Source organism: Pteropus medius, unplaced genomic scaffold (assembly GCF_902729225.1).
Source record: "Pteropus medius unplaced genomic scaffold, Ma_sr-lr_union100, whole genome shotgun sequence".
Lineage (NCBI taxonomy): Eukaryota > Metazoa > Chordata > Mammalia > Chiroptera > Pteropodidae > Pteropus > Pteropus medius.
In genome coordinates, this window is record NW_024347791.1 from 1746143 (window position 1) to 1759220 (window position 13078).

General features: G+C 46.3%; 1 protein-coding gene across 1 annotated transcript in view; it reads left to right on the forward strand.

Moving 5' to 3' along the window:
* Positions 1-12455, forward strand: part of EIF3D (eukaryotic translation initiation factor 3 subunit D) — a 13371-nt gene extending 916 nt beyond the window's left edge. The window contains exons 2-15 of the mRNA XM_039877775.1: positions 1822-1954; positions 2237-2282; positions 2968-3104; positions 3689-3774; positions 4286-4358; positions 5255-5367; positions 6138-6270; positions 6831-6978; positions 7731-7861; positions 8536-8621; positions 8726-8855; positions 11043-11185; positions 11354-11637; positions 12309-12455. Coding sequence (XP_039733709.1) covers positions 1832-1954; positions 2237-2282; positions 2968-3104; positions 3689-3774; positions 4286-4358; positions 5255-5367; positions 6138-6270; positions 6831-6978; positions 7731-7861; positions 8536-8621; positions 8726-8855; positions 11043-11185; positions 11354-11637; positions 12309-12322 — 1647 coding nt within the window. The 5' untranslated portion in view covers positions 1822-1831 and the 3' untranslated portion in view covers positions 12323-12455. The remainder of the gene's footprint in view (positions 1-1821; positions 1955-2236; positions 2283-2967; positions 3105-3688; positions 3775-4285; positions 4359-5254; positions 5368-6137; positions 6271-6830; positions 6979-7730; positions 7862-8535; positions 8622-8725; positions 8856-11042; positions 11186-11353; positions 11638-12308) is intronic.
* Positions 12456-13078: the final 623 nt, after the last annotated feature.

The following is a 13078-nucleotide window of genomic DNA, read 5'->3' on the forward strand; positions in this document are numbered from 1 at the left end:
GTGCCAGCAACAAGGCCCCTTCTGACTGCCCTGTTGGTGCCTCCCCATCCTGCCCCTGTAGCCCATGTAGCTGTCACTCCGTTTTAACTGAAGGACTCAGTTTCTCCCACTGGTTCTATTCTGCTCACTATTCTTTTACATGTGTGGAAACTGGTACTTTCTCTCCCTGGAAGAATGCCTTGGGTCTACTTCCTTGTTGAGCTATGACAGAACAAGCAGATTTTTAAGAGTGTGTTTTGAGACATCATTGTTTGGTCATTAAATATGGTATAAAACCCCAGATCTTTTCAGGCCGCTGTCCAGCTAGAATATGATTGGAAGAATGCTGGACTTACGTCAGACAACCCTAGAAATCAAATCTATTTTGAAACGATGGGCAGATCAACTCATTTTGGCTGAACTACAATTTTTTACCTCTCAAGTGGGGTTTGGGGGAGTTACTGGTGTTAACGTATCTAGTATGGTGTCTGACACTAAATAAGAGCTCAGTAAATATTTGTTGAACATAAATTGTTTGGACCACCACCCCTTCCCTCAGTTCTCTTCCTGTAGTATAAGTTAAGTTCAGAATTGGAAGATGGAGCTGCCAGGTTCATTCTCTGTTGCTGCCACCCAGCTCCTGTTGCTGTCGCCTCTGTAAGACACCTTAGTCTCTCTGTCATGGGACAAAGAGGAGAGTTTACTAAGTTCAGTATCCTGTGCTCTTTGATCGCTCTCCAGCCTCCAGAAATATTTGTTAATGAGTTTTCCTTTGGGAACTCACCTTGTGAACATTTTCAGAGGATTACAATGGATACAGGCATGGAGTTTTGACAGGAACTGTCAGGCATCTGTCACACATCTCTTGGGAGTCCCTGTTTTTACTCTCCTGAGAGGAGCTATAGCATTAGGCGGAGCGTGGACTCCGGAGCCAGACTGCCATGGTGCAAATTTTTCATCAACTAGCATAGCGACTTTAGGCAATTTCTTAACTTCTCTGTGTCTCAGTTTTCTTTTCCAAAAAGGATAATACTGGCCCTTGCCTCAGCTTGTTGGGGGATTTAATGAATTTATGTGTGGTAAGCACTAAGAACAGTGCCTGGTACTCATAATATTTATGAACATTTGATGTATGGCCACTTTTATGGCCGAAGGTTTCTGGTGACCTCAGCCTCCTGTCAGGCATTTTGTTTGGCTCTGCATATGGATTTGCATTGACAATAGAAAATTGGGAGAACAAGAAAAGAAAGTTGAGTTTTAGGATATACTCACGGATGTTATTTTTCTTAGCAGTCTATGTAAATGTATTTTTGCAGGTCTGAATAGTAATTGTGTGGCATTCTACAGTAAAGGTACTTCCGTATGTGTTAACTATAAGACTTTCACAATAATGCTCTGATGTCAATAAAACAGAGATCATTTTACTTTACAGAAGAAGAGACTGAGGCTTAGGAAAGTTAAATATTGTATACCGTGGCGAAGGTGTTTCTGAGGACCAGAATATGGTTATTACATTTAAAAAAAAAAAAGTTACTACATTAAAGGAGCACCAGTATTTTATGTAACACTAAGAAAGGAAAACTGTCAATTAAGATATGACACCCAAACTCATTTCAAAGATGTCACAGTGAAAAAAATCAGTGATATGTGGTAAATCAGTTTCGTTAGCTATAAGTGTTCTTCACGGTATTATTTACAAAAAAATGAAAGGAGTAGATAACATTTCAGAGTTCCATTTTGTGTTGTTTTTTTAATTTTATCATTCACATCTTACCTCATATAGGCCTTTTTTACTTTGAGGCCTTTCTTCATGCAGCTACTGAGGTTATTTTTATTTTTAAGGTCTTAGAAGATGGCAAAGTTCATGACACCCGTGATCCAGGACAACCCCTCAGGCTGGGGTCCCTGTGCGGTCCCTGAGCAATTTCGGGATATGCCCTACCAGCCATTCAGTAAAGGAGATCGGCTAGGAAAGGTACTACATGTCGGCAGGGGTCTGGCTGCTCCTCTCTCCAAGTTCCTTTTGATTTTATTCTCTCTAAAGCATAACCTCTGTGTTCCTTATAGCAACCAGCTGAGAAGGGCTGTAACCTCTGGGTACTTCCAGTGTCATAGGCGAGCTGGGCACTTACAGAGGCATTGTTAGCCAGTCCTGCTACTTTTTCCTCACAGCGTCCTCACTTTGGGGGGTTTCTGGGTCACCAGAGAATTGCCTAAGTGACCTGTGTGCTCTGTCTTCCCTTGTCACTCTTACTAGGTTGCAGACTGGACGGGTGCCACATACCAAGATAAGAGGTACACGAGTAAGTGTTCTCCTGCTGACTGCCCGATCAGGGCCTTGGGAAAACTATTGTTCTTCCCAGTAACCTCCATCTGAAGGTGCCCTAGAATGGGAACGAAGTGCTGATGATAATTCAGGTGTTAGGAGCATATTCTAGCCTGTGAACACTAATCAAATAGCCCCACAAGTTAGCCTGTTCATTAAAGAAGTTCAACCTATTATACTGGAATTTTTTTCCCACTTTTGGGGAGCTATGAACCCTTTTACAAATCTGTTGAACATATTCCCATTTTGCATCTCATTGCTTGGGATTTACTGAACCTGTGAAGCCAGGTGGATTCCAGTTTCAAAATTCCCGATTTTAAGATCCTAATACAGTAGATTGGTTTAGTTCTTAGCTCATATTCTTATGGAATAAGGCAAAGAGTGGAATGGGCTTATCTAGAGTTCCTCAGAACTCTGTCTTGACTTATGTTCTTTAGACCATAGCATTTCAAACTTGAATGTACATATGAATCACCTGGGGCTCTTGTTGAAATGCTGGTTCTGATTCTGTGGGTCCAGGGTGCAGCTGTCTGCATGTCTAAGATGCTCCCAGCCAATGCTGAGGGTCCCGAGACCATGCTTAAATAGCAAGGCTTTTGACTAGTATGTATTTGTAAAGCCTGTAAGTAGTGGTGATTACACACTGTCACCTTTGCCTCCAGATAAATACTCTTCTCAGTTTGGTGGTGGAAGTCAGTATGCTTATTTCCACGAGGAGGATGAAACTAGTTTCCAGCTGGTGGATACAGCACGCACACAGAAGACCGCTTACCAGAGGAATCGGATGCGATTTGCACAGGTAAACCAAGAGCCAGCATCTGACTAGCTCAGGGCTATTACATCTTAGGGCTGTTAACCTGCTGCTAAAAATGCAAACCTGTGAGTACTGATGAGAGGAAAAGGTATTATCACAGGTCTTCTAGTGAACCCCAAGTAGCCATTCGGTGACAAGTTGTACTAAAGTAAACTTTATTAGGTCCAAGGATGCATTTAAATGGTTTAGATTTCTCTTGACCAGTAGCTGGATAACAAGGTGCATCTGTGCCAGCTGCCCGACTTCATTGCTTGGTTGCAGGCTTTATTAAGCAGATGGTCCAGTTGGACCACATCTTGTTGCATAAAGAGGCGAATTCAGCAACTCTAATAAAAGCCAGTAAAGCTGCTTAAATAAAAAATACATATGCGAATGTAAGCCTAAGCTAATTCCAAGTACTTACTCAACTAAACCCCCAGACTTTTGATTCTGGAGAATAACAGCACAGAGTAAAACGTGCAACTTGGATTTTGCATCCTATCTTAGGCTAATGACCTCCCATTGAGCACTGTCTGTTGTGAGCCAAATCTCCAAGATTTTGACATGGATGTTTTTTTCCTAATTCCCAGCGGAACCTCCGCAGAGATAAAGATCGGCGGAACATGTTGCAGTTCAACCTGCAGACCCTGCCTAAGAGTGCGAAGCAGAAGGAGAGGTGAGCTGCCCATCCTGCTGGAACAAGTTCTCCCAGGACCAATCACAGTCTGAAATCACGAGGCCAAAGCACAGGAGAATGGTAGCAAAAAAACAAAAGATCTTAAAGCCAGTTAATCCACTGTTTCAACCCTGATGTCATTCTCCGAAGGCAGATAGCATGAGCAGGAGGGTACTTGAAATGGACATGCGCACTGAAGGGAAACAAGGGCAAATAAGAAGAGACTCGCGCTCACCTCCGCTCACTTCTGCTGGGGCATAACTCTAGGGGCGCCATTCGCACTGACTCCTATGAGCCTCCTGGAGCTGGGTATAGCCACAGCCTGGCCCAGGTGGGGACTGCCAGGGGACAGTCTCTATAGATGGGAGTAAAATATAGCCGGTCAGTATTTGGGGACAGTATGCCTCTTCTAGCATGTCTAGTGTGCACCCCTGTGGTCTGTTTCTTTTTATTAAGTCTGTATTTTTCTGAAAAATCTGCACCGAAAGCACAATTTTCTTATCTTTTTCAGGGAACGTATACGCCTGCAGAAAAAATTCCAGAAACAATTCGGAGTGAGGCAGAAATGGGACCAAAAATCGCAGGTAGTGTATCCATGCCAGAATTCTGTCTAGATTTTTATTTTGTTTGCTTAGTTTTATAACAGCTTTATTTATATTTAATTCACGTACTATACAGTTCACCCATTTAAAGCATACATTTCAGTAATTTTTAGTATACTCATAGACTTACAATCAACCATTACTGTGGTCAGTCATCACTCTAAAAAGATACCCCGTACCTTTTAGCAGTTAACCACTATTCCCCGCAGCCTTAGGTGACCATTAATCTGTGTTCTGTCTCTGGATTTACCTGTTCTGGACGTTGCATCAAAATGGAATCATACAATTTGTCATCTTTTACGGTTCATCCATGTTGTAGCATGTACCAGTTCTTCATTTCTTTGTATTGTTGAATTCTGTTGTATGGATAATATTTTGTTTATCTGTTCACCTGTTGGTGGACGTTTAGGTTGTTTTCCCTTTTTGCTATTATGAATAATGCTGCTGTGAACATTCCTGGACAAGTGTTTGTGTGGACATTGTAAGAATAGAAGACGCATGTAGGCAAGAGTGAAGTTGCAGTTGTAGAAGTTACATTTTGCTGTATGATGCTTGCTGTGTCAAGAGTAGATAACTAATACCCTGAGAGAAGTCTAAAGAAGCTGCTACCGCTGCTTTATGAAATACAGAAACAGAAAGAGCTAATGTGCCCTGGGCAACATCATTACCTAGGGGTGGAATTCCCGTTTGTTTTTGAATTCGTGATCCCTTCAGTTCTCTTCTAGATTATAGGCTCCTGAGAGTCAGGGATTCTGTGTTCTAAGACAGCCAGTTCGGAGTCAATGTTCCAAATGTGTTTATTGAATAAAAGCCCTTCACACTGTTAACCTGCCTTTCGCTTATGTTTTGCACTGGCTTCCAATGCTTTTCCACTACAGAAACCCCGAGACTCTTCAGTCGAAGTTCGTAGTGACTGGGAGGTGAAAGAGGAAATGGACTTTCCTCAGTTAATGAAGATGCGCTACTTGGAGGTATCAGAGCCACAGGACATGTAAGTGGCATCTTTTACTGCCTTCCACCATGCTCACGTGTGTGGACCAGCTGATGATGAATATTTTCTAAGCCCTAGGATTTCCAAGAAGGATCTGAAGCCACTTAAAAGACATTGCATAAGACGAACAGATGAATTTCAAAACAGTGCCAAGGGAGGGAAAGCAGAAAGAAGTTTACTAATGCTAAACTTTAAATCTCTTTCAATTTCCTGGCATCATAAGCAAAAGAAAAATTAAGTTATATAGCTCTTTTTGGCAGAAAGAGAAAGGGAAGAAAGCAGAAAGAAATTTGCTGATATTAAATTCCAGGTTTTTTTCCGCTTCCTGGATTCCTGATCCAAAGAGAAATTAAGCTATATAGCTCTTTTGGCAGGAAAAAAAAAACAAAAACGCAGTTCTTCAGGAGAAGCAGAGCTTTTCCTGACATTTCAAAGAGCCTCTTACTTCAGAGGCCAAGTAGGTGGGAATAACTTAGTGGGGAGCTGGAGCGCCAGACCAGAAGTCAGCACGCCTGAGTGCCTGTCACTCCCCACCCCGCACTCTAAAACGGGAGGTTGAGCTGAATCAGTTATATTCACTGTTCCGGGAGCCACATCGGGAGCTAAGGGGATGGGGTCCCGAGCGAGCACTGAGAGTTCATCTCCTGTCTCAGAGACTGTTTTCATCTCTCACATATTAGACGTCTGGATAAGACTTCAGATCCCAACACATAAAAGAAAAAGGTGGTGATCTTCTTTACTTTGTATGTCTTGCCCGCTTTTTCCTGCAGTGAGTGTTGCGGGGCCCTAGAATACTACGATAAAGCCTTTGACCGCGTCACCACAAGGAGTGAGAAGCCACTGCGGAGCATCAAGCGCATCTTCCACACTGTCACCACCACAGACGACCCTGTCATCCGAAAGGTGTGCACCCCCTTCATCACTCACACCCCACCAGGAATGCCACCTGCTTCTACAGCCCAGGCCCAGATTGAACAGGGGAGCCGGGGGTTAGGCCTTGGAAACCCCCCTAGATAAGAGTTCTGCGTCAGGCTTGGGATTTGGTGAAAATACAGGCACTCAGCTGGCTGGACCACGAACAATGGCGTGAGGTAAAGCTGGACACGAATCCCGGCTATGCAGGCTTCATAGCTCCGCCTCTCTGGGGCCTTCGATTTCTTCTCTAATGGTTAAACGCACTTACCACATGCCACTGGGTGAGGATGGAAACGTTGTGAAGTGTTTTCCTGGAACATGGCAAGGGACCAGTGAGCGACAGGCCCACGTGTCCCAGGACAGTGGCGGCCACCAGAAGCTCACTGACTGATTTGCTCCAGCCTTACTCAGCCAGTGGCGCTTGCACATAGGTTGTATTTGGGCATGAGAGAGACAGTTCCTTACAGAGGAACCCGCTCTGCTCCATGTTAATGGGTAGGTGGACCTAAGCATGTCCTCACTTTTTCTCTCTTTTGTCCTCTTCACAGCTGGCAAAAACTCAAGGGAATGTGTTTGCCACCGATGCCATTCTGGCCACACTGATGAGCTGCACGCGCTCCGTGTATTCCTGGGACATTGTCGTCCAGAGAGTCGGGTCCAAGCTCTTCTTTGACAAGAGGGACAACTCTGACTTTGGTAAGAAGCCCGTGTGGGGATAACACAAAGGCATTGAGTGTTTTTGTTGGTTCAGAGCAATTCCCTGGTACTGCAGAGTGGGTAGAAGATGGCCTGTCTCCCCGTGGGCATTGACAGCCATGTTAGAACCCTTCCCAGCTTCCTCAGAGACAGAAGGCACTGTCACTGCAATTTCTTTGGGGCGTCAGTTTTTTGAGTCCTCACAGCGCCACAAAACTCTGCTTCCAGATGTTACTCTTTTGAATGATAGTTTCCTGACTTCTGTCATCTCTCCATACCATCTTCATTACTTAATGTTTTTCTTGAAATTGATGAGATTTTTTACTTCAGTGTATTTATAAAGGAAAAAATACGTATATGTGTTATACCGTTTATGTCTGTACAGACAGATAGGCCATGACTGAAAACAAAGTCGCTCAACAACAATAGCAGTGAAACAGAATAATATCACATTCCGTGCCTCAGGCCTTCTTTTTATCTAATAAGTAACAGAATCAAACATCCTGTCGAATCCCAAAAGACTGAAAGGAGTTAGCTTTTCACACCGTGATGGCAGTTAATGTTAGGAGCATCTGAAGTTATCCAGGAGCGCCCCCCGGTTCCTCCCCTGCACGTCCCACCCCTGGTGTCCCACGCACATTCGCGGATGACAAAGGCCCTTGAAGGAAGGGCCTTTGTCAGTCGGATGGCTGCGTCTCCCCGTGGCACCGTTCTTCATTCTGTGGGTGATGACCGTGCTGCCGCTTTTGCAGACCTCCTGACGGTGAGTGAGACGGCCAACGAGCCCCCTCAGGATGAAGGTAACTCCTTCAACTCGCCCCGCAACCTGGCCATGGAAGCAACCTACATCAACCACAATTTCTCCCAGCAGTGCCTGAGGATGGTGAGGACGGGGAGCGTCCGGGCATTTGTTTTATTTTGTCAGCTGCAGCTTTCATTGAGCATCTGCTTTGTAGCAGGCTCTGGGCTGATGGGATTGAGCAGGACAGAAGGGGCCCCTGCTTGTCGCCAGTGAGTTCTGACCTTGGGCTCTGAGGTCACACTGCCTGACTTTGAACCCTAGATCTACTATTTCATACCTTTGCAGTATAGGACATGTTTCTTCTCTGTAAAAATAGAGCATTGATAATATTTGTTTCACATAAACACGTTGTGAAGGTTGCTTATTTGACAAATATACTATTTAAGTACGAAGTTCCTGCCCCCGGGAAGGTTTGTTATAATGGAGAAGGAAAAACAGTAAATCCTAAAAACATATACAATGGAGAAAAACAAAGTGGGAGGGACATAGTTGCTCATTAAATGAGAACACGGAGCACGCAGCCAACACATGTAAGCAGTTGGTAAACGCTGGCTGTTAAAGTCTGTTGTGATTTGTGGGGTGCTTGCTTACACTTGTGGGGAGCAAATAGGCAGACAACATACACAGTGAGCTCAGAGCCCCCTCAAGGGCTTCAAAGACCTGGCCTGGGCTGTAACTAAGCAGAGGCGCAGGGTCTGGCTGATTGGCTTGGCCACAAGTTGGCACTGTCACGTACACCTTTTTCATTTTTGCAGGGGAAAGAAAGATACAACTTTCCCAACCCAAACCCGTTTGTGGAGGATGACATGGATAAGAACGAAATCGCCTCTGTTGCGTACCGGTATGTCACCTCTGGTGGGGTGTGCACAGACCATGCCCTGTATGGGATGAAATATCTGAAATTCAGGATCACAGGTGACCAAATGAGTCCCTTCTCCGTTGCAGTTATCGCAGGTGGAAGCTTGGAGATGACATTGACCTGATCGTCCGTTGTGAGCACGATGGTGTCATGACTGGAGCCAACGGGGAAGTGTCCTTCATCAACATCAAGACTCTCAACGAGTGGGATTCCAGGGTGAGGCGCACCTTATCACCCTGGTGGGGCGCCGCATCTGTGTTTCCTGCAGGGCGTGTGGTCACAGGCTAGCGTTTGAGAGCCTATTTCTTTTCCCCTTGCATTACTTATATTACCAAAATTTTTTTTTTTTTCTTTTGGTCCTCTGAATTTTTCTGCCGCATAGTTCCTAATTGAGAAGAAAAAAAATAATCGTGTGCGAGGGTCACTGCCTTCCTCTGGACTTTCTCCCTCTCTTCCATTCTGACCTCCCTTTGGCTTCTGCCCTCTGCGAGCGTCTGATTTTGATCTTGTTATCTGGGTTGGCAGGTTTCCTGTAAGCCCGCCAGCTCTTTTTATTTGACCTGTTCTTTCACTTACCGTAGCCACTATCTTCTCTTCAATCTTCGTATTCTGTTTCCAACTCCTTCACGCAGTGAACTCCAAGGTTCTAAGATGAGCTCAGATTTGGCTCTTGCAGAGGCACCTGCGATGAAACGTGCTGCTTTCGTTTGTCCTCCTCTCTGCTCTCGCTCGTGCCGGCGTGCCGTGATTGTTGGGCTGTTGTCCTTTCCGAAGCTGCCTGGGCTTAGCGCTTGAATTCGAAGTGGACGGCAGTGCTCCCCAGTGCTGCTGTACTAAATAAAGCATCCTCGGTGGGAAGGACAGCTCCTGTGTTGAAGGAGTGTCCGGTGACATGGCACCCAGAGAGCCACTGAGCTCTGCCTTCATTAGAGCCAAGGGATTCGCCCTCAGTGCTGCTGATAATCATCGCCAGGTGTCCCTTAGCCCCCAGCCTGGCTGGAAGAGCACACTGGAAGGTTGGCGGTGACCTTAGCTCTGGGACGACACCCTTTTCCACCATGGCCTCCCTGTAGCATTTGGCATTGTATCTATGTGGCTTTTCCCTCTGTGTCACTACCTGCTTTACTCTGGTCTCACATATTTCTCGGCTTCCTCTGCATGTTTTCTTGGCTGGTTCCTCTCCTACTTGACCCTTATGGAGTGTTCTCTTAGGGTCAGCCCCGTACACAGCTCTTTTTGTCTTTCTTACTTTTTCGTACAGCCTTATATTAGGTTCTTTTTCTTTTTTTTTTTTTTCCCGCTCCATAACAAATTAACAAAAACTTAGAGGCTTACAGCAACATCCATTCACTCATCCATTGACTCCCCATTCTGTTGTTTTTCTGCTAAAATACCTTGCCTTTCCAGTGTCCTCATTCTGTGTCATTTTTGTCTTGGCTGTCCATCAGTTTTGTCGTTCTCTTGCTCACTTAGGCTCAGGGCCTCAGACATCTCTGACTCTTCTGCACACTTCTCCTTTGCTGTCAGGTATGATCTGTGTTCTCACGCTCTGCATCTCACCAGCAGCACCCCAGTTAAGACCGTATTCAGTATGCTGTATCTTCCATTTGTCTCCTAACTGGCCTCCCCAGCTCCCTCCTCCCACAAGCCCATTCAGTTTCCCTCTGCCAGTTGTCCAAAGCACTGCTTCCGTCATGCATCAGATTTGTGGGAAAACCCTTAGAATGCCACAGCACAGGGAAACACAGAGACATCTATCAGAATGCAATTCCTAAGTGGTCGGACCTAACTACTTAATAAAAGGGACTTGTCAGTATTTCTTTTGGCCTAGGGTTGCCATAAACCAAGAAAGTTTGGGAACCTCTGCCATGTGACCTTCATCTAGTCGCTTTACTCTGGTTCCCACATCTAGAAAACGGGGTTGGAGGAGATGATCTCTGGGGTCTCCTGCTTTGCGTGCACGTGCAGATTCACCGTCAGACTCTGACCACCACCACCCCCCCAATGCGGTCTTCCCCTCCATGCCTCTCATCACTGCACCTCCGGCCTCTGCCAGTATTCACCATCTGGTTAGCTGCAACTCTTCTTCTATGAAACCCTTTTTTTATCATGCAATGTGTAGTAAACACTTGCCTCTGCCATTTATATGGCACTTGTTTTTAACTTGTGTATGTGTCTAGTAAGCTCTTATGAAGAGAGGAATTGCAATTTGTTGAATGCTGTGCAAGGTAGCAACCATGTCTTTGCCTCTTAAATGGTAACAGTCTTACCTCTGACTGACCAGCGGCCTCGCCCCCATCCTGGTCAGGCCCACTTGGGAGCTCCTCCTTGCCAGAGGAGGCACCGGAGCCTTGGGCGGTAGGAGCCTGCCTTTGCTCGGTAACCTGGGCTTTCCTTCTGCAGCACTGTAATGGCGTCGACTGGCGTCAGAAGCTGGACTCTCAGCGAGGGGCCGTCATTGCTACCGAGTTGAAGAACAACAGTTACAAGCTGGCCCGGTGGACCTGCTGCGCTTTGCTGGCCGGATCCGAGTACCTCAAGCTTGGGTGAGGGTCCTGGCCAGGGGTCTGCGGTAGAAAGACGAGGGCTTGCCTTTTCCCCTTTGCTTTGGGAAGGGCATCATGCTCAGTGTCCCCATGTAACTGATATTTGCCCCCAGGTATTGCTGTGTCTCTGGGCCACCCCCACCACTAACACCGCATTTCCCCCACTAGTTACGTGTCCCGGTACCACGTGAAGGACTCCTCGCGCCACGTCATCCTGGGCACCCAGCAGTTCAAGCCCAATGAGTTTGCCAGCCAGATCAACCTGAGCGTGGAGAACGCCTGGGGCATCCTGCGCTGTGTCATCGACATTTGCATGAAGCTGGAGGAGGGCAAGTACCTCATCCTCAAGGACCCCAACAAGCAGGTCATCCGCGTCTACAGCCTGCCCGATGGCACCTTCAGCTCTGACGAGGACGACGAGGATGAGGAGGAGGAGGAAGAGGAGGAAGAAGGTTTGTAGCAGGCCTTGCTCTGGAGGCTCGAGGGAGCGGTGGGCTAGCTAGGACCTGGCTGTGCATCCTCTGGGCCTTCGAGCTTTGATGCAAAACCTGTTGAGAGTCCCCCGAGGCTTACTCTGGAGTAGCATTCACTCCGACTCCTGGAGCTGCTTCAAGAGCCTTTAGGCCTCATGAAGGGGATAGGGAGGAGAGTGGTCTTCTAGAGCAGGGGTCCCCAACCCCCAGGCCATGTATTGGTACTAGCCTGCATAGCAGGAACCGCAGGCTAGCAAGCGAAGCTTCATCTGTGTTTGCAGCCGCTCCCCAGCACTAGCATCACCACCTCAGCTCTGCCTCAGATCATCAGGCATTAGATTCTCATAGGAGCACCAGTTCCTGGTGCCAAAAAGATTGGGGACCGCTGATCTGAAGGCTGTTCTAGAGGCTCGGGTGAGGAGGACAGTAGGAGTCCCTGATGTTAGCCAGTGGGCTGAAGGAGAAAAGATGCTCCAGGTAGTTACACAGGTTACTTAAGCTGTCTTTCCTGCTTCACAAGCTGGTGTCTGCAGGAAATAATCTGTTAACCTGTGAGATCTAAAGGCTTAACTGTTAGTGGTGGTGTTAAAAATCCTAAGCAGTTCACCAGTTTGACATGACTCATTTCTCTAACATTTTGTATCTTTCAGAGGAAGAAACTTAAAAGGAGCAGGATTTTAAATCCACCAAGTCCGGGAGGCCCTTGGATGCCTGATGGGACTTTTGTCTGATAATTGCCCTCCAAAGCGTGTTGCCAGATGGAATAAAGCATGAGTCTCTTCAGTCTTGTAACCTCATCACATGCCTGCACCATGATTAACAGCCCCTCTTGCTTCTCCAAGTAGCCCTTGGGAGAGGGAGGGTGAGATACAGAAGTTTCTGTCTGGAGTTCGTAATATTGGTTCCATCATTTGTTTTTGAGCATTATTAGTTTTCCTTTTAGAGGGTGAACACCCTAGATTTTTTTTCTTGGAACCCCATGAAATTATCCTTTCCTGGAGTGTTATCAATTGCGAGGTCCTTTATGGAAGTCCCCGTAAGAAGTCCATTTCCACACACACGAGTGCTTGCTGGTTGTGTGCCACCCTCAAAGACATAAGTCATTAGTAGAGGTGAAGCTGGGCACGGTGTTTGTTAGGTGAGGCGGGGTTGCTGCTCACAGAGACTTCTGCAGAAGGTCCTGATATGTCCCACCAGGTGGCGATCATAATGGTTTGTAAATTGTGATCAAGCTTGGCTTGGGCTGGTGACAGTCTCAAGCTGGCACCCTCAAAGCAATGTGTCATAAACAGATCGGAGCTACAGACATTTAAGATATGTAAACTTGTTCTTATCAGGGGCTAGTGTTCTCTTCTTGACACTGGAAAATAATTACTCTGCCAGGTATACTAAGCTTTCTAGAAACATCTCACCAAGTCTG